This window comes from Theropithecus gelada, chromosome 13 (assembly GCF_003255815.1).
Source record: "Theropithecus gelada isolate Dixy chromosome 13, Tgel_1.0, whole genome shotgun sequence".
Taxonomy (NCBI): Eukaryota; Metazoa; Chordata; class Mammalia; order Primates; family Cercopithecidae; genus Theropithecus; species Theropithecus gelada.
Genome location: NC_037681.1, coordinates 8,278,877 through 8,298,962, shown reverse-complemented (window position 1 = coordinate 8,298,962; position 20,086 = coordinate 8,278,877). Strand labels below are relative to the sequence as shown.

At 42.8% G+C, this 20,086-nt stretch overlaps 1 protein-coding gene across 7 annotated transcripts in view; it reads left to right on the top strand.

Moving 5' to 3' along the window:
- The window catches only part of LIMS1 (LIM zinc finger domain containing 1), a 148,387-nt gene that overhangs the window by 109,294 nt on the left and 19,007 nt on the right, over positions 1–20,086 (top strand). For 4 of the 7 annotated variants that reach the window (XM_025353815.1, XM_025353817.1, XM_025353816.1 and 1 more), the window contains exon 2: positions 12,760–12,919. In XM_025353815.1, the coding sequence (XP_025209600.1) occupies positions 12,760–12,919 (160 nt within the window). Of the gene's footprint in view, positions 1–7,935; positions 8,411–12,759; positions 12,920–15,385; positions 15,959–20,086 lie in introns of those variants that run through there. The other 3 variants (XM_025353813.1, XM_025353812.1, XM_025353818.1) reach the window with 2 other exon arrangements.

The following is a 20,086-nucleotide window of genomic DNA, read 5'->3' as shown; positions in this document are numbered from 1 at the left end:
AGAGAAAGCAGGAAAGATCTAAAATCGACACCTGAATATCACAATTAAAAGAACTAGAGAGGCAAGAGCAAACAAATTCAAAAGCTAGCAGAAGACAAGAAATAACTAAGAGCAGAACTGAAGGAGATAGAGACAAGAAAAACCCTTTAAAACATCAGTGAATCCAGGAGCTGGTTTTTTGAAAAGATCGACAAAATAGACCACTAGTGAGCCTAATAAAGAAGAAAAGAGAGAAGAATCAAATAGATGCAATGAAAAATGATAAAGGGGATATCACCACTGATTCCACAGAAATACAGACTACCATCAGAGCCATCAGAGAATACTATAAACATCTCTACACAAATAAACCAGAAGATCTAGAAGAAATGGATAAATCACTGGACACTTACACCCTCCCAAGACTAAACCAAGAAGAAGTCAAATCCCTGAATAGACCAATAACAAGTTCTGAAATTGAGGCAGCAATTAATAGCCTACCAACCAAAAAAAGTCCAGGACCAGACAGATCCACAGCCGAATTCTACCAGAGGTACAAAGAGGAGCTGTTACCATTCCTTCTGAAACTATTCCAAACAATAGAAAAAGAGGGACTCCTCCCTAACTCATTTTACGAGGCCAGCATCATCCTGATACCAAAATCTGGCAGAGACACAGCAATAAAAAAAATTTCAGACCAATATCCCTGATGAACATCAATGTGAAAATCCTCAATAAAATACTAGCAAACCGAATCCAGCAGATATCAAAAAGCTTATCCACCTCGGTAAAGTCAGCTTCATCCCTGGGATACAAGGCTCATTCGACATACGCAAATCAATAAACGTAATCCATCACATAAACAGAACCAATGACAAATACCACATGATTATCTCAATAGATGCACAAAAGGGCTTCGACAAAATTCAGCAGTGCTCCATGCTAAAAACTCTCAATAAACTAGGCATTGATGGAGTGTATCTCAAAATAATAAGAGCTATTTATGACAAACCCACAGCCAATAGCATACTGAATGGGCAAAAACTGGAAGCATTACCTTTAAAAACCAGCACAAGACAAGGATGCCCTCTCTCACCACTCCTATTCAACATAGTATTGGAAGTTCTGGCCAGGGCAGTCAGGCAAGAGAAAGAAATAAAGGGTATTCAGTTAGGAAAAGAGCAAGTCAAATTGTCTCTGTTTGCAGATGACATGATTGTATATTTAGAAAACCCCATTGTGTCAGCCCAGAAACTCCTTAAGCTGATAAGCAACTTCAGCAAAGTCTGGAGATACAAAATTAACGTGCAAAAATCACAAGCATTCCTATACACCAATAACAGACAAACAGACAGCCAAATCACAAGTAAACTCCCATTCACAGTTGTTACTAAGAGAATAAAACACCTAGGAATACAACTTACAAGGAATGTGAAGGACCTCTTCAAGGATAAGTACAAACCACTGCTCAAGGAAATAAGAGAGGACACAAACAAATGGAAAAATATTCCATGCTTATGGATAGGAAGAATCAATATCATGAAAATGGCTATACTGCCCAAAGTAATTTATAGATTAAATGCTGTCCCCATCAAGCTACATTGAGTTTCTTCTTCACAGAATTGGAAAAAACTACTTTGAATTTCACATGGAACCAAAAAAGAGCCCACATAGCCAAGACAATCCTAAGCGAAAAGAACAAAGCTGGAGACAGCATGCTACCTGATTTCAAACTATACTACAAGTCTACAGTAACAAAAACAGCATGGTACTGATACCAAAACAGATATATAGACCAATGGAACAGAACAGAAGCCTCAGAAATAATGCCACACATCTACAACCATCTGATCTTTGACAAACCTGACAAAAACAAGCCATGGGGAAATGTTTCCCTATTTAATAAGTGGTGTTGGGAAAACTGGCTAGCCATATGCAGAAAGCTGAAACTGGATCCCTTCCTTACACCTTATACAAAAGTTAAGATGGTTTAAAGACTTAAAATGTAAGACCTAAAACCATAAAAACCCTAGAAGAAAACCTAGACAGTACCATTCAGGACATAGGCATGGGCAAAGACTTCATGACTAAAACACCAAAAGCAATGGCAACAAAAGCCAGAATTGACAAATGGGATCTGACTAAACTAAAGAGCTTCTGCCCAGCAGAAGAAACAATCATCAGAGTGAACAGGCAACCTACAGAATGGGAGAAGATTTTTGCAATATATTCCTCTGGCAAAGGGCTAATATCCAGAATCTAGAAAGAACTGAAACAGATTTACAAAAAAAAAAAAAAAAAAAACCATCAAAAAGTGGGCAAAGGATATGAACAGACACTTCTCAAAAGAAGATACTTATGCAGCCAACAAACATGAAAAACAGCTCATCATCACTGGTCATTAGAGAAATGGAAATCAAAACCACAATGAGATACCATCTCACACCAGTTAGAGTGGCGATCATTAAAAAGTCAGGAAACAACAGATGCTGGAGTGGATGTGGAGAAATAGGAACACTTTTGCACTATTAGTGGGAGTGTATATTAGTTCAACCATTGTGGAAGACAGTGTGGCGATTCCTCAAGGATCTAGAACTAGAAATACCATTTGACCCAGCAATCCCATTACTGGTTATATACCCAAAGTATTATAAATTTTTCTATAAAGACACATGCACGTGTATGTTGATTGCCACACTGTTTACAATAGCAAAGACTTGGAACCAACCCGAATGCACATCAATGATAGACTGGATAAAGAAAATGTAGCACATATACACCATAGAATATTATGCAGCCATAAAAAAGGATGAGTTTATGCACTTTGCAGGGACATGGATGACTCTGGAAACCATCATTCTCGGCAAACTCTCACAAGAACAGAAAACCAAACACCGCATGTTCTCACTCATAAGTGGGAGTTGATCAATGAGAACACATGGACACAGGGAGGGGAACATCACACACTGGGGCCTGTCAGTGGGTGGGGACTAGGGGAGGGATAGCATTAGGAGAAATACCTAATGTAGATGACCGGTTGATGGGTGCAGCAAACCACCACGGCACATGTATACCAATGTAACAAACCTGTACATTCTGCACATCTACCTACCTCAGAACTTAAGTATAATAAAATAAATAAATACTTTCAACAGTAAAATAAATAAATACTTTCAACATTTAAAAAAAAAAAAGCACCCTTAGGGTATTGAGGACCTCACACAATCCTAATTCTTCACCAAAAGCCACCTAGCAGACCTGCTATTCAGACGAATCTGACGTTTTTGGTATTTTCAAATAACATCCTCCCACCCTACTTCAATGGCTATTCTGATGCCACTGCCGTGGCAGTAGTAGTTCGAATTAAATTTGTTTGCAGTTCTTAGAGTGGCATTATTAATTCCTGAAAATGATTTAACAGTATCAAAATGCCTGAATATAAAAGTTGAGCTATGGTATTTATTCAGAATTAAACCACTCCCTTGTCCTCTTGGAAAAATAACATTTCTTTTAGCTTTACTCTCTTGTAGCTAAATAAGAGAAGTGACTACAGGTAATCTTTTTGGGAGAATTGTGTACTGCCTATACTTTCTCTCTTTTTTTTTTTTTTTTCCTTTTGAGACGGAGTTTTGCTCTCATTGCCCAGGTCTGAGTGCAGTGGTACAATCTTGGCTCACTGCAGCCTTTGCCTCCTGGGTTTAAGCAATTCTCCTGCCTCAGCCCCCTGAGTAGCTGGGATTATAGGTGCCCACCACCACGCCCAGCTAATTTTTTGTATTTTTAGTAGAGATGGGGTTTCATCATGTTGACCAGGCTCCTGGCCAAGTCTCAAACTCCTGACCTCAGGTGATCCACCCGCCTCGGCCTCCCAAAGTGCAGGGATTACAGGCATGAGGCACTGCACCCGAACACCACCTAAACTTTCCATGGCCACACTGTTACAGATCCTTATTCAGGGTAGTGGGGACATAAAAACAACCTTGTTCACTCAGCACTGGGCACCAAACTATACACTGTATACTCATAGAAGCAGAGGCTATGACTTTTATTTATTTATTCATTCATTCATTCAGCAGATAGTAGTATCTGATGGTGGGCTGGATACTTCTTAGGTACCACACTGGGCCTATTGCATCATGGGCACATAGTAAAAGTTCCATATGTCCAGGAATGATGTAAAGCCAACAGTGGAATAATGCGAGCAACTGTTTTTCGAGAAGAAATAGACTTTACCAGAATGCCGAAATGGGCTGCTAAAGGAAGGGCAGCCCATCAGTGGTGTCACCAGCTCCTGAAACCCCGGGGCTTGTTTACTCCCACCATTGCAGTGGAGGACATGTCTGAACCTCCTGCTTGGCTTTACCCACCACATTAGCTCCTTCGTTGTTTCAGTGTAAGTAGCTTGGGTAATGTGCAGAGAATTTCTTTGCCTTGTGTTATTTATGCTGAGAATCAGCTGGTTGGGTGGTAAGTTCCTAGGGAGAAGCTAATGGGAAGGTGATCTATACAGTGTGATAGAAGACAAGCTTTCTTGCTGCATCTTTTCCTCCTTCAGAACTTCAGCCTCTCTTCTCCCTCCCGACTCCCATCAGGATATTCCGAAGTGAAAAAAAGGCCAAGAGGAGAGAATGAGATCTAGCAAAATTGTAAACAAAGGAACAGAGCCACAAACCTGTTTTACATTCGCATAAAATGTTACATTGATTGATTAAACAGTTTAAAAATATCTTCATAGTATATGGTACCTTTGATCATAAAACCAGGTCATATTAAGGTGACCTCTATTGAAGAGTTCTGTTTAGGGTTACTGTGTGCCAACCACCCTCATTAAAATAGTCACAGATGTAGGTAGAGGAAACCAGATAAAAGGAAGATCTCTATCTGCTTCCCCCTAGCAATCCTTACCTAGCATAACTTAAGAACAGCCAGATGGAAGAGATACATGGGGCAAGGTGTGGGGAAGCAGCAGAGCTTCTCTCCTCTGGGAGCGCCACCCTCCCAGCACCTCCATATGTTCAGCGACCCAGAAATTCCCCTAAACTCTATCCTATTGAGTTTTTATGGAGGCTTCATTTCATAGGCATGATTGATTTGATCATTGACGACTGGTGATTATCGAAATCCCCAGATCCTCTCGTTTCCAAGGGGTTGGGGCTGGAGCCGGAAGTTTCAGCCTTCTTATTGCATGATGGGTTCTCCAGCACAGCCCCACACCTGTCACATTAGCCTGCAAAAGACACGTACCACTTCAGAGAGTCAAGAGTTTTCGGAGCCCTGTGCCAGGAAATGGAGGCACAGACCAATAATAGATTTATTATTAAAAGTCACAATATCACAGGCAGTTTCTTTAAAAACTAAACATTCACTTACTGTACAACTCAGCAATTTTACTGTTGGGCATTTATCCCAGAGAAATAAAAATATATTCAATACAGAAATGTCTATAGTTTTATTCACAGTGCCACAAATTGGAAGGAAAGTACTTAAATGTCCTTCAGCGGGTGAACAGTGAAACAAATTACACATCCATGTCATGGAATATTACTTGGCAGTAAACAAGAGCAAACTGTGGGCATGTGGAGCAACTTGGTCTCAGGGCATTGTGCTGAATGAAAAGCCTTAAGATGTCACGTGAACGATTCCATTTAGGTAACATTCTTTAAATAGCAGAATCATAGAAATGAAAAACAAAGGAGTGGTTGCCAGAGGTTAGGAGTGTTGCCGTGTGCGGAGGTATGTGATGGTCAGAGAGAGAGAGAACATGAAAGAGAGCTCTGTGGTGATGGAATAGTCCTGTAAGTTGATAGGGGCTGTTGTTACAGGAAGCCGCCCGTGTGATGAAATGACAGAGACCCGCACCAACGCATTGCAGCAATGTCAGATTCCTGGTTTTACTCCTGTACTGTAGTCACGTAACGTGATAACTGGGGAGACTGTGAGGGAGAATTCTAAGCAGAAGGCTCACGTGGCTTCCTGCCTCCTACCATGCCACCCCCACCGGATGCATTAAACTTACAGTCTGAGTCAGCCTGCCTCTGTCCTCATCCCTCTGTCTGTCTGTCTCTTTCCCTCCCTCCCTCCCTCCCTGCCTCCTGACTGTTTCACATGGTCATTATAAAAGAGAAACCTCAAAAATTAGGAAATGCAGATAAATTGAAAGGAAAAATTTTAAACCATGAGGTTGTTTCTTTCTTATTTAAATATGGTGATTCCCTTGGGCCTGGGCAGAATCTGTAGCCCGCAGCCTTTGAGTTCTGGACCCATCCTGTGAGATTTTTAGGGTTCAAAGTAGAAAGATTTGGTCCCACTTTCTGCTTCCAGTCCTGTCTGGTGCCCGCTGCCTAATCTTTTCTGGCTAATCATTGTGCTTCCCAGTAATTATGTTTACCATTTTCTGACATAGGGATTAACAACATAGGCTCTGGACTCAGAGTGCCTAGGTTTAAGTCTTGACTCCACTACCTCCTTAGTAGTTCTTCAGTCTCTTTGTGCCTCAGTTTCTTCATTTGTAACTACCACCTATCTCAGAAGCCATGGGAAGGATTAAGGGCCGTGGTAGGAAGCACTCACTGACTCTTGGATGTCATTATTTATGGTCATTACTTGGTGTCTCTACTGCATTTTGTTTATCCGCTGCCAGTTCCGTGACTGCCCATCAGTGTGCCTTGTGCCTGTTCTGTAGATTTTATTTCACAGTCTCTTGGTTTTGGTGGGTGGCACACTGCCCTGAGAAGACGGGGACGTGAGAAGGATTCTGAGCCCTTTAGTTGTCTCTAGTGCTACATCATGATTGTCATCATTGCTGTAAACCAAAAAGTGTCTGAGACAAGTCTTAGTCGATTTAGAATGTGTGTTTTGCTAAAGTTAATGACGCACCCATGACACAGCCTCAGGAGGTCCCGACAACGTGTGCCCCAGGGTGGTCGGGGTACAGCTTGCTTTTATACACTTTAGGGAGACATGAGACATCAAGCAATGTATGTAAGATGTACATACATATATGTTTGGTCCAGTAAGGCGGAGCAATTCGAAGTGGGTGGGGGGTTTCCAAGTCAAGTAGGTAAGAGACAAAAAGTTGCATTCTTTTGAGTCCTTTATCAGCCTTCTAATGAATACACAATTGTGTGTGACTCAGTGAACCTACATTTTTACATGAACAATAGGGTAGAGGAAGCAATCAGATACGCATTTGTCTCAGGTGAGCTTCAGAGGGATGACTTTGAGTTGTGTCTGTCCTTTGTCCATAAGGAATTTTCTTGTGGGCAAATGGTGAGGAAGGGATGTGGGTTGTTATCTTTGTAGCTATCTTATTTAGCAATAAAATGGGAGGCAGGTTTGCCTGACGTAGTTTCCAGCTTGACTTTTCTCTTGGCTTAGTGATTTAGTTTCCTTTTGCATTGCTAACTCAATCACAGGAGACAGGAGTGTGGACTGATTATAGCAAGAATGCCAAAGTATGTAACAGCTTCCTTAGTCATGGTAGAGATTGAGAAACGTCAGCTCACCTAAGCTTTGAGGTTAGCTGGAGTCCAGTGGAAGAGTTATAACTAAGCACAGGCCCTTGTCTGTTTCCACTGGTGCCCATTCATTGAAGCTGAGATTGGACTGTGACTATGTACCAGTAGCAAAGGTGACAGAAGTCAAACATTGCTGTTAGTTTTAGGGGCTCACGGCCTGCTGGGGAAGGGACCCATCGGGCATAGCTGGCAGTCATGGCCAGGGTTGTGGAAACCCAGGGCCGGGCAGGGTTCAAATGCTCCTCAGAGTGTGCCAGCAGCCTCAGCCTCAGGGAGAGCTTGTCAGGGGGTGTTTTACAAGGTCTCCAAAAGCCTCTTATGCCCTTCAGAGGGAAAAGCACGGCATTGGTGATGAAGTCTTGTGGCAAATATGCAAGGCACATGTGGATATTTCCTTCTCTTGGAGACTTAGGAGGTAGCCCCTGTCTCCTAGTGCAGTGTTTATAGCATAGTCCACTGGGACTGCTGCTCTGACAGACTGTGTCACTGCTTTGGGAATGTTTTTTGGAACTTCCCGAAAGCCTCAGTAAATCCTGACTGCCATGTAACTGTGTCCTGTGCTGCTGAGCTCTTAACATGAAGCAGCAGCAGTGATCCTGGCGGGTCGGGCTGACGTGCGTGGGAACGGTGGGAGTGACCCTGGCTGGGAAGCAGGGAGGCCTGGATATTGTTTCTCCTGGCTCTGTGTCCTGCGGCTCTCGTCCCTGTGCTCAGAGCTCTCAAGCACCCACGATGGCCTTCTCAGGCCGAGCGCGCCCCTGCGTTATCCCAGAGAACGAAGAAATCCCACGAGCGGCCCTTAACAGTGTCCCCGAGGCCAATGGGACCGAGGACGAGAGGGCTGTCTCCAAACTGCAGCGCAGGCACAGTGACGTGAAAGTCTACAAGGAGTTCTGTGACTTTTATGCGAAATTGTGAGTGTCTCCTCTCCTGGAGTGCCCTCTTCCAGGTGGGGCGTTCTTGGCTGGCTGTTCAGGAGCCATCCTGAGCTGGCCCATACAATTTTATTGACTGGACTTTGAGTGGGAGTTTTCCAGGGTGGTAGGGCTCCGAGGGGCTCGCAGTACAGCACGTTTAGGGAGACAGGAGGCTCCTTGTCGGTAAGACATGCAGCGACACGCAGATGGGAGGGAGGTGCTGCCCTCACTGAGGGCGCCGCGGCCCCGTCTTCAGTAGATTCCTGATCACTTGGTAGCTGCGTTTTCATCATGTCGTCCGCAGGGGAGGCTTGTCGCTGTCGCTGTCAGGAATTACATTGGAAAAATTCTGCACTCTAAAACAGCCCAAAGATAAGGGGCAGATGGGTTGGAACAGTGAAAAAAACAAATTACAGGCTGTTTAAAGATAAACATTTTTGTTATGTGTAACAATCAACAGTTTGAAGTAAGCTAACTGGGTTTCTTAATTGAATGAATAAATACATATATTGTATAAGTAGCAAATCAATACACATATAGAACATACTGTTAACTCGAAAAAGCTAGGCTAATTTATATTATTAAATGGGTTTTAGTAAACACATTTTTTGAGAAAATGCAGAGTAGCCATCAGACCAGCTCAAGATTATTGACCTCATTCAAAGTTGTGAGCTTAGAATTACTGCATATCCCCAATTTGTCAAGTAAGAGTTAATGAGAATTTAACTGACCCGGTTCTCTACTTCCATAATCCGTTCTCTGTGGTACAGATGTCACTTACCTTCACAACTCACAGAGAGCTCTTGGTCAGTTGGACAGTAACTGGGGAATTGTAATAATACAGTCACCAATGTTTTCACTGCTTGAACTCTCAAGATGATTTTTGGGTTTATACATTGCTGCATTTTAGGACCAAACAATTTGTTTTGCACACTTGAATAATGGAAAGCAAGATATCAAGTGTGCCGTGTGAGGTTGATTTGTGGAAGTAGATCAGCTTCATCAGTCATGCCTGGCCTGATTTTTACATATAAATATCTATAGATAGGTAGATACTTCCCCACTTACGTATTTCTTGTCATCAACAGTTTTTAGTGAAAATCTTTTTCTTAAAAATTAGCTAATTAATTATAACTAATCCGATAGCTATAACTGTCACTAATGACTTTTTTAAAGTAATTTCTGTCATCTGTATTAAATATAAAATCAACATTTAAAAAAAATAAAAAATAAAAAACAGGCATTGTGCCAGAGGGTCAAAGGCAAAAGAGGAAAGGGAAGCCTGACTGGTCCAGGGGGCAGCAAGGGGATTGTTCTGTTTCCTTTTTTCCTCTGCTTGTTATAAAAAGGAATACTTCTTGCAAAATACATATTATGTTACTTCTAAAACTAGCGCATTTTTCCCCCGTGTGTGGGAAGTAACTATGTGCTTGTTTTTATGATGTAGCTACCTATTTCCTAATTCTACTTGAGTATTTGAACTTAAGTAGAAACAATCTATATTATAATGAGTTTAAACTGGTCAGTGATAATCAAACATTTTCATCTAAGGGCCTCTTAACACTTAAAAACTATTAAGGTCCCCAAAGAACTTTCATTTATCAGTATTTACTGTATGAGAAATTTAAACTGGGAACAATTTAAAATACTTATTATTTCATTTAAAAAAAACAATAAGCTTATTACATGTTAATAGCAAATGTTAATATTAATGTTTTCATGAAAAATAACTGTTTTCCAAAATGGAAGAGGCTTAGAGGAAAGGATGGCATTATGTTACATTTTTGTGAATCTTGTTAATATCTGTCTTAATAAAAGTTTCTCATATTTGTTTCTGCATTCAACCTATTACGGTATATTGTTTTAGATGAAATATATGAAGAAAATGTGGCCTCCCACAGAGATGTAGTTGGAAAACAGAGGAGCTTTCCACCTCCTGAAAGAGTCATGGTGACCCCGACATTTTGGAAACCACTGATTTAGGTGATAATGAGCCAGGACATTCTAGAATATTCTTTTTGGGCTCTTTTAGAGTCCCATTAAGATTGTTGAGGTTTGGTGAATCTTTTGAGAGGGTTTAGAATTAACCACAGTGCCATATATTTGAGCAGCATCTTCTGGTTTCCAAATGGTTTTAAATACTTTTTCCGTGGAACAATAATGAGAACAGTACTGAGAATGACCAGGCAGGTGTGGAGCTTACCATGTTCCTCCATCCAGGAACACCTGTGGACTTTGGTCAGGAAGAAGGAAGAAGCACAGACCTCTCCAGAGTTTTGTGAAACTGCCACAGTCATCTGGCTTGTGGCAAAGCTGGGCGATGATGAGAATTGTACAGATTTTTTCCCCAGCCCACAGGAACTTTGAAATGACAAAATGGAAATTCATTTTAACATGAGGCTTAGGCCAGGTTTACTGAGCAGTGAAGCTGCTTCCCTTTCTCCCTTCCTTCCTTTTTTTGGTGACATTTAATTCTGCATTCAAACCTGTTAGATAAAGTTGATCTTTGACTGGTCTGAAGTGATGAACATGGTGTGTCTACATGCAGTTATTTATGGCAAGGCTACAAAACGGGCTGACTGTTTTGTGAAACATTTGTGGGAGGAAGGCAGAGGGAAAGTTGTCTTCCAGAGGTGTGGAGGGGAGTGAAGCAAGTAAGTGGGACCACTTTTGCTAAGGAAACAGCAAAACTTGGAAACCAATAGGGGCAAGGCAGTTAGTTACTCTGTCTAGCAAGGCAGTTAGTTACTCTGTCTATAGAATGGAGACTGTCCACCTGTCTGCCTCACTAGTTGGTTGTGAAAATTCAGGAGAAAGGTGGTAATAACTTCATGAAGTACATTGATTAAATATTTGGAAGGTCAGAAGCTGTACCAGGGGACTAGACACACAGGTGTAGAGCTCATGCTGTGAGTAGTCCTGTGAAATAAACTGGCCAAAAATTGAAGGACCACTTGACCAGTTCCTGCCCTGCATGGGGGACCTTCTCCCTGCAAATAGGTCTTCATGTGAAATCCTGATCTAATTGTATGCCTGTCGAAGCCGTGTTGCTTTTCTTTTCTTTTCTTTTCTTTTCCTTTTTGAAATGGAGTTTTGTTCTTGTTGCCCAGGCTGGAGTGCAGTGGTGAAATCTCGGCTCACTGCAACCTCTGCCTCCCAGGTTCAAGTGATTCTCTTGCCTCAGCCTCCCAAGCAGCTGGGACTACAGGCATGCACCACCACACCCGGCTAATTTTGTATTTTTATTAGAGACGAGGTTTTACCATGTTGGTCACACTGGTCTCGAACTCTTGACCTCAAGTAATCCATCGGCCTCAGCCTCCCAAAGTCCTGGGATTACAGGCATGAGCCACCTCACCCAGCTGCCATGTTGCTTTTCTTCTTGCAAACTGCACAATGGTTAGAGCCTGAGATTATTTATTGAATGCCTTCTGTGTTTTAAGGTGTAGTGGGGTTACTGATGGGGGGATTTCCCACATCACCAGCCACAACAGTGGTTACTTGACAGCCTGGTATCACTTTCCTAACCATGAAACGTGGTGGTATCCCTGTCATGTCCTTTCAAGTGTTTGAAATTCGTCGTGTAATCTGTTTTGATTGACAGTGTGATTTTATGAGCAGGGAACCTGGATTTCTAGTCCCGTGCCTTCCTTTAACTAATTAGACTTGTGATGTTGGTCTGATCCTTCCATCTCTGTGAACCTCTTTTGCCATCTGTAAAATGATCTTTATTATGTAAAATTTTGTGATTTTAAGATACACTTTATAATACTGGTAATCAGGTTCGTCTTACCGATTAGGGAACAGGACTGGGGCATCTTGGCTGGTTTTAAGGTTACTTAAGCAGTTACTTTCCACAGAATTTAATCAAAGGGGTAACCTGTGTCTAGGTTATATGGTATGGCATTTAGTTGACAAGCATTTTAGATTCTATTCTTAGAAGGGAAAGAAATTGGCCTTGAGATGCTGACTTTTGGATATTTTAATTAAGCTTCTTATAAAGCTGTAAACCAAGTTCCTTGAGAGCAGCTTATAACTTTCATCTCTGTCTCAGGTGCCTAACACATAGTAGGCACGCACTCATAATATATTTAGCAAGAAAAATGCCAAAAATGTTAGAGACAGAATCAAAGTGGGACACCCTTACAGAGCCTCAGATGCTAGGGTAGAGGCTGAGGAGTCCAAGTTCAGAGCACGTAAGGAACAAGCGAGAAACTGAACTTTTTAGATAAAATAGGGTTTTTGTGATCAGATAGAATTCGCTGCTCACGGCTCTTGGTGTGGTTTGGTCTTCAATCTAAGAAGAGGCTGACGGTCTGCAACCTGCTGTTCTTTGTGTGTTACAGCAACATGGCCAATGCCCTGGCCAGCGCCACTTGTGAGCGCTGCAAGGGCGGCTTTGCACCCGCTGAGAAGATCGTGAACAGTAACGGGGAGCTGTACCATGAACAGTGTTTCGTGTGCGCTCAGTGCTTCCAGCAGTTCCCAGAAGGACTCTTCTATGAGGTGAGTTGTGCTAGACAAAAGCAGGGAGGTGCCATTCCCCGCCCTCCCGCTTCCTGCCCTTCTTTTCTGAGGCCTCCTCCTTCATGTTCAGTTTCATGATGAAAGACTGAATTGAAGTGTCAGATGCATGCCAGGTATTTGATAGCTATGAGGTCAGAGGTGGAATCTGTATGGCCCATATGGGCAGTGGCGTGGATGGGACACCCTCACAGACCCTGCATTCATATTGCTCAGTTCGTTGTCCTATTTCAGAACCCAGAGTCCCTTATGACAGAGCCTTTCAGACCTAAGCAGCTCAGCTGCACATAAAAAATTCTTTCCGAGTCTTCATCCACACTCAGGCCCCCAACACACCTCACCCATTCCTGTCTCTGTGTCTGCCCCCTTCTCAGAGGACCACTGGACCCGCTGTAAAGGAGAGTGTGTGGTGTACGTCACCCCCTCCACAACTTCCCAGCCTCGAGCCAGGAGCGTCCATGCATTTATTTTCTAAGGAAAAAATAAGTATTTTAGGGAACTATACTGTCTACATTTATCTACATTTAGCTCTTCTGGGTGTGTATGTTCTTTTCCAAATACTTGTTTTTCTTGGTCGTCAAGTGTTAGCATATGGTCTGCACTTCCTTTGTAGTGTATTTGGTATTCTCAACATTACTGAAACCCCTTTCTCATTGTTTTGTATTGTTTTGTTTTGTTTGAGACAAAGTCCTGTTGTATAGCCCAGGCTAGAGTATAGTGGTATGATTATAGCTTATTGCCGCCTTGAACTGCTAAGCTCAAGTGATCCTCCAGCCTCTGCCTCCTGAGTAGCTGGGACTACAGGCATATGCCACCACGCCCGACTAATTTTATTTTTTCTAGAAACGGAATCTCCCTATGTTGCCCAGGCTGGTCTCGAGCTCCTGGTCTCAGGTGATCCTCAGCCTCCCAAAGTGCTAGGATTACAGGCATGAACCACCATGTCCAGCCTACTGAAGCCCCTTTCTCACAGTAAACATGTATTTTGGGCGATAATCTAGGGATGCTGACCCCAGGCTGTAAATGAAGGTGAGAATGAGGTATATGTGTGTGTTAGATCAAATAGGTAATTTACTGTTACCACCTTACTTCTTACATATTTGTACATATCTGCACATCTATATATGATAATATATCTATGTAGTATTATTTTATAGCTGCAGGTGGCTGCTCTTTGATTTCTTCCTTTGCCTGGCAGATTTTTATATTTCCCTGTTATATAAACCATGCTTGAGCAAGGAAAGGTAGTTTACAAAGATCATTGGTAAGTCCGTTGTGTGCCTCTCAGGCAGCATTTTCCCATAGAAACAAACATCATGAGATGGGGGTTCCCAGGCCAGCCCACAGAAAAGCTGTTTACCCCGTCACAGGTACATGAAATTTAGGGCTAGCAAGTATGTAATAATGTCACTCTGGGAAACAGCTTTAAGGGTTTGGGTTAGGGAATGCTATTTTATTCACTAGTACACATTTTTTTTAAGCTCCTATTGTGTCCCCAAAACACACATTGCCGACAACAAAAACCTTAGCAGTGGAAAGAGGTCTTCATTTTCTCTTTTCTTCTAATTCTTTTTTTTACTTTATTTCTTTAGACCTCCAAACATGCTCTGTGTATTTTCTTGTAGTTTTTCCTGTTCTTCCTGACTCCTTCGCTGGGCAGTGGGAGTCTTTTGGGCAAGGATGATGGATTTAGGGATGGGCAAATGACAGTTGTGAGGATGGACAGGAGCAGGAGAGGCCAATATACCACAGCAGAAGAGGGCGGGAGAGGAGCTCCAGAGATGTGAATGGAGGTATCAAGCATAGAGACCCCTACTGAGGCTATAGGTAGACTGTGATTGGCTGGTGAGGAGAAGGAAAAGGAAATCCCTAGGTGCTAAGGCAGCAAGAAGAGAGGGCGTTTGCTGGTGCTAGTGGTGGTGAGCCATGACTCAATTCAGGTAGAGGGACCTGAGGACCTGCTCTACCTCAGCACCATGGAGGCCTGCCAGGACTGTGGCAAGGAAGGAGATGAGACTCCCAAGGCACATTGAAGGGAATTCTGGAAAGCTGGCTTGGAGAGAGCATTGGTCTTCTCACTATATGAATCCCTTCTTTATCCCTCCCTTTTTTTTTTTAATCCTGTGGTCCGGAGAGGTTGAAATGTCTGATAACACAGCAGGTTTGCGATATGAAAGAGATGAGAACCTATCTGGTCTCCTAGTATCCAATACAGTATTCTTTCCCTGACATATTCTTTTTAAATATATTTTTATTGAAATGGGCGATTATGACAAAGGCCTTAGGAGAGCTCGGTCCAGGGGAGCAATAGAGAAGAACTCAGAGAAAAAGACAGGCTCTGTTTTCCCAAACATTTTCCTTATATCCCTGGCCTGCTGTTTCGCCTGAGAGCGCCCTGGAGCTCCAGCACTCCGTCACCTTCTTTCTCCCATTTTGCCTGTGACTTAGGAATGAACATGATGGTTAAGCTACCTTCATTAAGCAGCATGACCGCTTCCTGAGCTCCTGCTGCCGCATTTAGGCCCTGTCAGCTGTGAGGCCACTGGTGCTGAGTCAGAGGGAAAGGCTCAGAGCAGCCTTGAGCAGCGAAGAATAAAGCGTGACTCATCTGGTCCTGCCCACCCCTCACAATGGACTATAAATACGCTCCCTGGGTCTGTGTGCTGTTATTCCAAAAGATGCGTTGAATACCCAGAACTAGGCTATTCATGGGCTGTTGCCCAGTTCAAGCTGTTGGGTCCTGAGGAAGATTACTATTTTGGCTACATTGTTTATCATTAAAACCAGCCCAGGAATGTGTAAACCCGCATGTGGAGAATAAGAAATTTCTTTTTGGTTAAATGATATTAGAGAAAAAACCATCCAAGGCTGCTAACAAATAATCTTCACTTTCAATTATATCCAGCAATAAGTTGTTTTCCAGAAAAGGAAGCTTGGAAACTTACCCGGTTTGCCTTCCACGTGGGACATGACTGATGTGCTTCAGTCTTTGTATAATAACAAATGCATCTTCGCCACTCTGTATCTTGGTTATTGCTTTTGTCTCATTATCAGAACAACTTCCTTCCCTGATTTCCACAGCCTCTATGTGTTCTTTTCTCTAGAAGACTAGCTGTGAAGACTTAGAGGTGGGTTCTGTGCACTCGCTTCCCCTTGAAAATGTGATTTACTTTTATGGTAGAACTTTGTGGTACTTTGAATTAAATAGGACATTCTTCCCTTTGGCCACAGAGGCAAGTATGGAATGAGATCCTTGTTTCCTAACCACTTACTAGAACATATATCTGAAGAAATGAGCACCAGTATTTCTGTCTCAACTACAGTTTCTCTTTTCTTTTCTTTTTTTTTTTTTTTTTTTTTTTGAGATGGAGTCTTGCTCTGTCGCCCAGGCTGGAGTGCAGTGGCCGGATCTCGGCTACTGCAAGCTCTGCCTCCCGGGTTTACACCGTTCTCCTGCCTCAGCCTCCCAAGTAGCTGGGACTACAGGCACCCGCCACCTCGCCCGGCTGGTTTTTTGTATTTTTTTTAGTAGAGATGGGGTTTCTTTTTTTCTTTTTTTGAGACGGAGTCTCACTCTGTCTCCCAGGCTGGAGTGCAGTGGCCGGATCTCAGCTCACTGCAAGCTCCACCTCCCGGGTTTACGCCATTCTGCTGCCTCAGCCTCCCGAGTAGCTGGGACTATAGGCGCCTGCCACCTCACCTGGCTAGTTTTTTGTATTTTTTAGTAGAGACAGGGTTTCATCGTGTTAGCCAGGATGGTCTCGATCTCCTGACCTCGTGATCCTCCCGTCTCGGCCTCCCAAAGTGCTGGGATTACAGGCTTGAGCCACCGTGCCCGGCCTAGAGATGGGGTTTCACCGTGTTAGCCAGGATGGTCTCGATCTCCTGACCTCATGATCCGCCCGTCTCGGCCTCCAAAGTGCTGGGATTACAGGCTTGAGCCACTGCGCCCGGCCTTTTTTTCTTTTTCTTAAGACAGGGTCTCACCCTGTTACCCAGGCTGGAGTGCAGTGGCACCATCATGGCTCACTGCAGCCTTGACTTCTGGGCTCAAGCAATCTTCCCACCTCAGCCTCCCTAGGAGCTGGGACTACAGGCGCACACTACCACAGCCAGATAATTAAAAAATTTTTTTTGCAGAAACAGGGTCTTGCCATGTTGCCCAGGCTGGTCTCGACCTCCTGTACTCAAGTGATTAGATGCCATTTCCCTGGGAAAATACGCTTTCAGCCCAGAGGCTCTAACGCTAACTTTAGTGGTTCCTCAATCTAACTTTGTGACATCCAGCATTATTTCCAGTAAAAGGAATATCTTAATTTTTTCCATAAGAAAATACTTTTGGGAGTGAAGTGGAGCCAACAGTTGCAAGAGTGATTTAAGTCCAGGAAGTGTTGCAGAGTGTGATGGACTGAACCAAGGACTAGGGACCTGGTGTGCAGCCGATTAACCCTGACTTAGTACATTCTCAGGGCTGGGTTCTTTGTTGGTGCTTCACATTTCTCTCTCCTTAGTTTGAATTTCACAAATGTCCTTTTTTCCCATCACAAAATGCATTAACAGGAAAGATCCATATTTTTATTTTTATTTTTATTTTTTTTGAGACGGATTTTCATTCTTGTTGCCCAGGCTGGAATGCAAATGCGCAATCTTAGCTTACCACAACCTCCATCTCGCAGGTTCAAGCAATTCTCCTGCCTCAGCCTCCCAAGTAGCTGGGATTACAGGCATGCGCCACCACGCCCGGCTAATTTTGTATTTTTAGTAGAGACGGGGTTTCTCCATGTTGGTCAGGCTGGTCTCAAACTCCCGACCTCAGGTGATCTGCTCGCCTTGTCCTCCCAAAGTGCTGAGATTACAGGCATGAGCCACTGCCCCTGGCCAGGAAAGACCCATTTATGATGAGTAAGTTTGTAGCAAGATGTTTTACAGAGCGGTTTCTTCACTCATGTACTCTGATTATTCAGGAAGGCGGAAACTGAGAATGGAAGCCACTTCCAACCAGCACATCTGTTTATCTGTGGACCCACTCACTTCAGGGCAGTGTATGACAAACCCGTGTAAAGCACCAAATGAAGATTTGCAAATTTGCACTTGACTGGAAATGAGACTTGCAGCTGATTTCTCATCCTGAGCTTACTTGAAAGCAGCTCAGAATGATTCTGTTTTTTCCCCTAAAGGGAATATTTACAGAACTCCAAAACTTAAAACAGTTAAGAACAGAGCCGTTCTTGGAGTTCATCTTCCCCAACACAGAGCGACCCATTTCCACAGGTGGTGGGACCCCAGGGTTCTTACGGCATTTTGTTTATAAATACCACTAATTTGGACCTTTAATATTTCTAATAGGCTTATTGTATTCCTTGTTTAAATCCATTTTGGGATGTAATGTGGAGTTACCTAGAAAAGCTATATTTATAGAAATTTAATTCTTCCCAATTTATGATTCTTGATTTTTTAAAAAATTTATATCCTGGAGTTTTACTTTGGATAAACTTCTGGCCTGTCAGGCCCAAAAGTTGGGCTGTACTGTGTTTGATCATTTCTACACTCTGTAGAAAAGAGGCAGCTCGTTATAGCAGAAGTTCTCCACCTGGAATTAACAGTCGTTGTGACACTGGAGAAGCATAGCCCAGAGTGCAGGAGATTTGCAGGATAATGGTGGCAAGGAAATCTATTTCTAAGTCCTCCTGTTCTGGTTTTAAAGGTCTCAATTTCTGGATCCTTTTCTCTTTGCCTGAAAACATACTTATATTCACAATAGCACTTCTCTCACATTGCAAACGAAAGAAATCTCAAATCCTACTAGCATTAATTGCTCCAGGATACCCATCAAAAAGGATTAGTTAGGAGTGCTGAAACCCATAAGCTTAGGCTTTCCCTGCCTTATGTATTTTCTTGTTAAGGAGAAGCTTGGCTTTAGGAACTGTGTTGGATATCCTATATTCAGGTACAGATATGCACGTCCCTTAACCACAGGGAAATGTCTGAGAAAGGTGTCATTAGGCGAGTTCATTGTTGTGCAAAAATCAGAGAATGTATTTAACCTAAGTGTAATAGCCTACAGCACATCTAGTCTATATGGTATAGGCTATTCCTCTAGGCTACAAACCTGTACAGCATGTTACTATACAGAATACCGCAGGCAGTTGTAACACAATGGTGAGTATTTGTGTATCTAAAAGTATCCAAACTTAGAAAAAGTACGGTAAATATACCATATACCATGGTAGTATATATGGTTCATTGTTGACAGAAATGTTATCCAGTACATGATTGTATATGCTGAGTTTAGAGATGTAGACAGTAGTTACAACAGCTTTCTTTCTTTCTCTTTCTTTCTTTCTTTCTTTCTCTTTCTTTCTTTCTTTCTTTCTTTCTTTCTTTCTTTCTTTCTTTCTTTCTTTCTTTTTCTTTCCTTCCTTCCTTCCTTTCCTTTCCTTTCCTTTCCTTTCCTTTCCTTTCCTTTCCTTTCCTTTCCTTTCCTTTCCTTTCCTTTCCTTTCCTTTCCTTTCCTTTCCTTTCCTTTTCCTTTCTTTTCCTTTCTTTTCTTGCTTCTTTCTTCTTTCTTTATTTCTTTCTGAGTTTTGCTCTGTTGCCCAGGCTGGAGTGCAGTGGCGCCATCTCGGCTCACTGCAACCTCTGCCTCCTGGGTTCAAGCGATTCTCCTGACTCAGCCTCCTCAGTAGCTGGAATTACAGGCGCATGCCACCACGCCTGGCTAATTTTTGTATTTTTAGTAGAGACAGGTTTCAACATGTTGGTCAGGCTGGTCTCGAACTCCTGATCTTGTGATCTGCCCATCTCAGCCTTCCAAAGTGCTGAGATTACAGGCGTGAGCCACTGCGCCCAGCCAACAGCTTTCCTTTTAGGACTTAGCCTTTTTCATCCCCTGACTAATTTCAGAAGAATTCATCCTTTTTAAGAGAAAGCTCTGGGAGAGCAAAGCAAAGAGCATTGGTAAGAAATTGTGAATGAGGTGGATAGAAAACACAAACCATTTTTCTTCTGCTTGCACACCACGACAGTCACCACAGAAGTTCTTCTGTGACCAAATGTATGGAAATTTTTCCCCACACACAAAGCAAGCAATCAGTTCTGCAGTGGACACCAGCTGGGCGTTCTCTGATTCAATTCCCACACTATCTACCT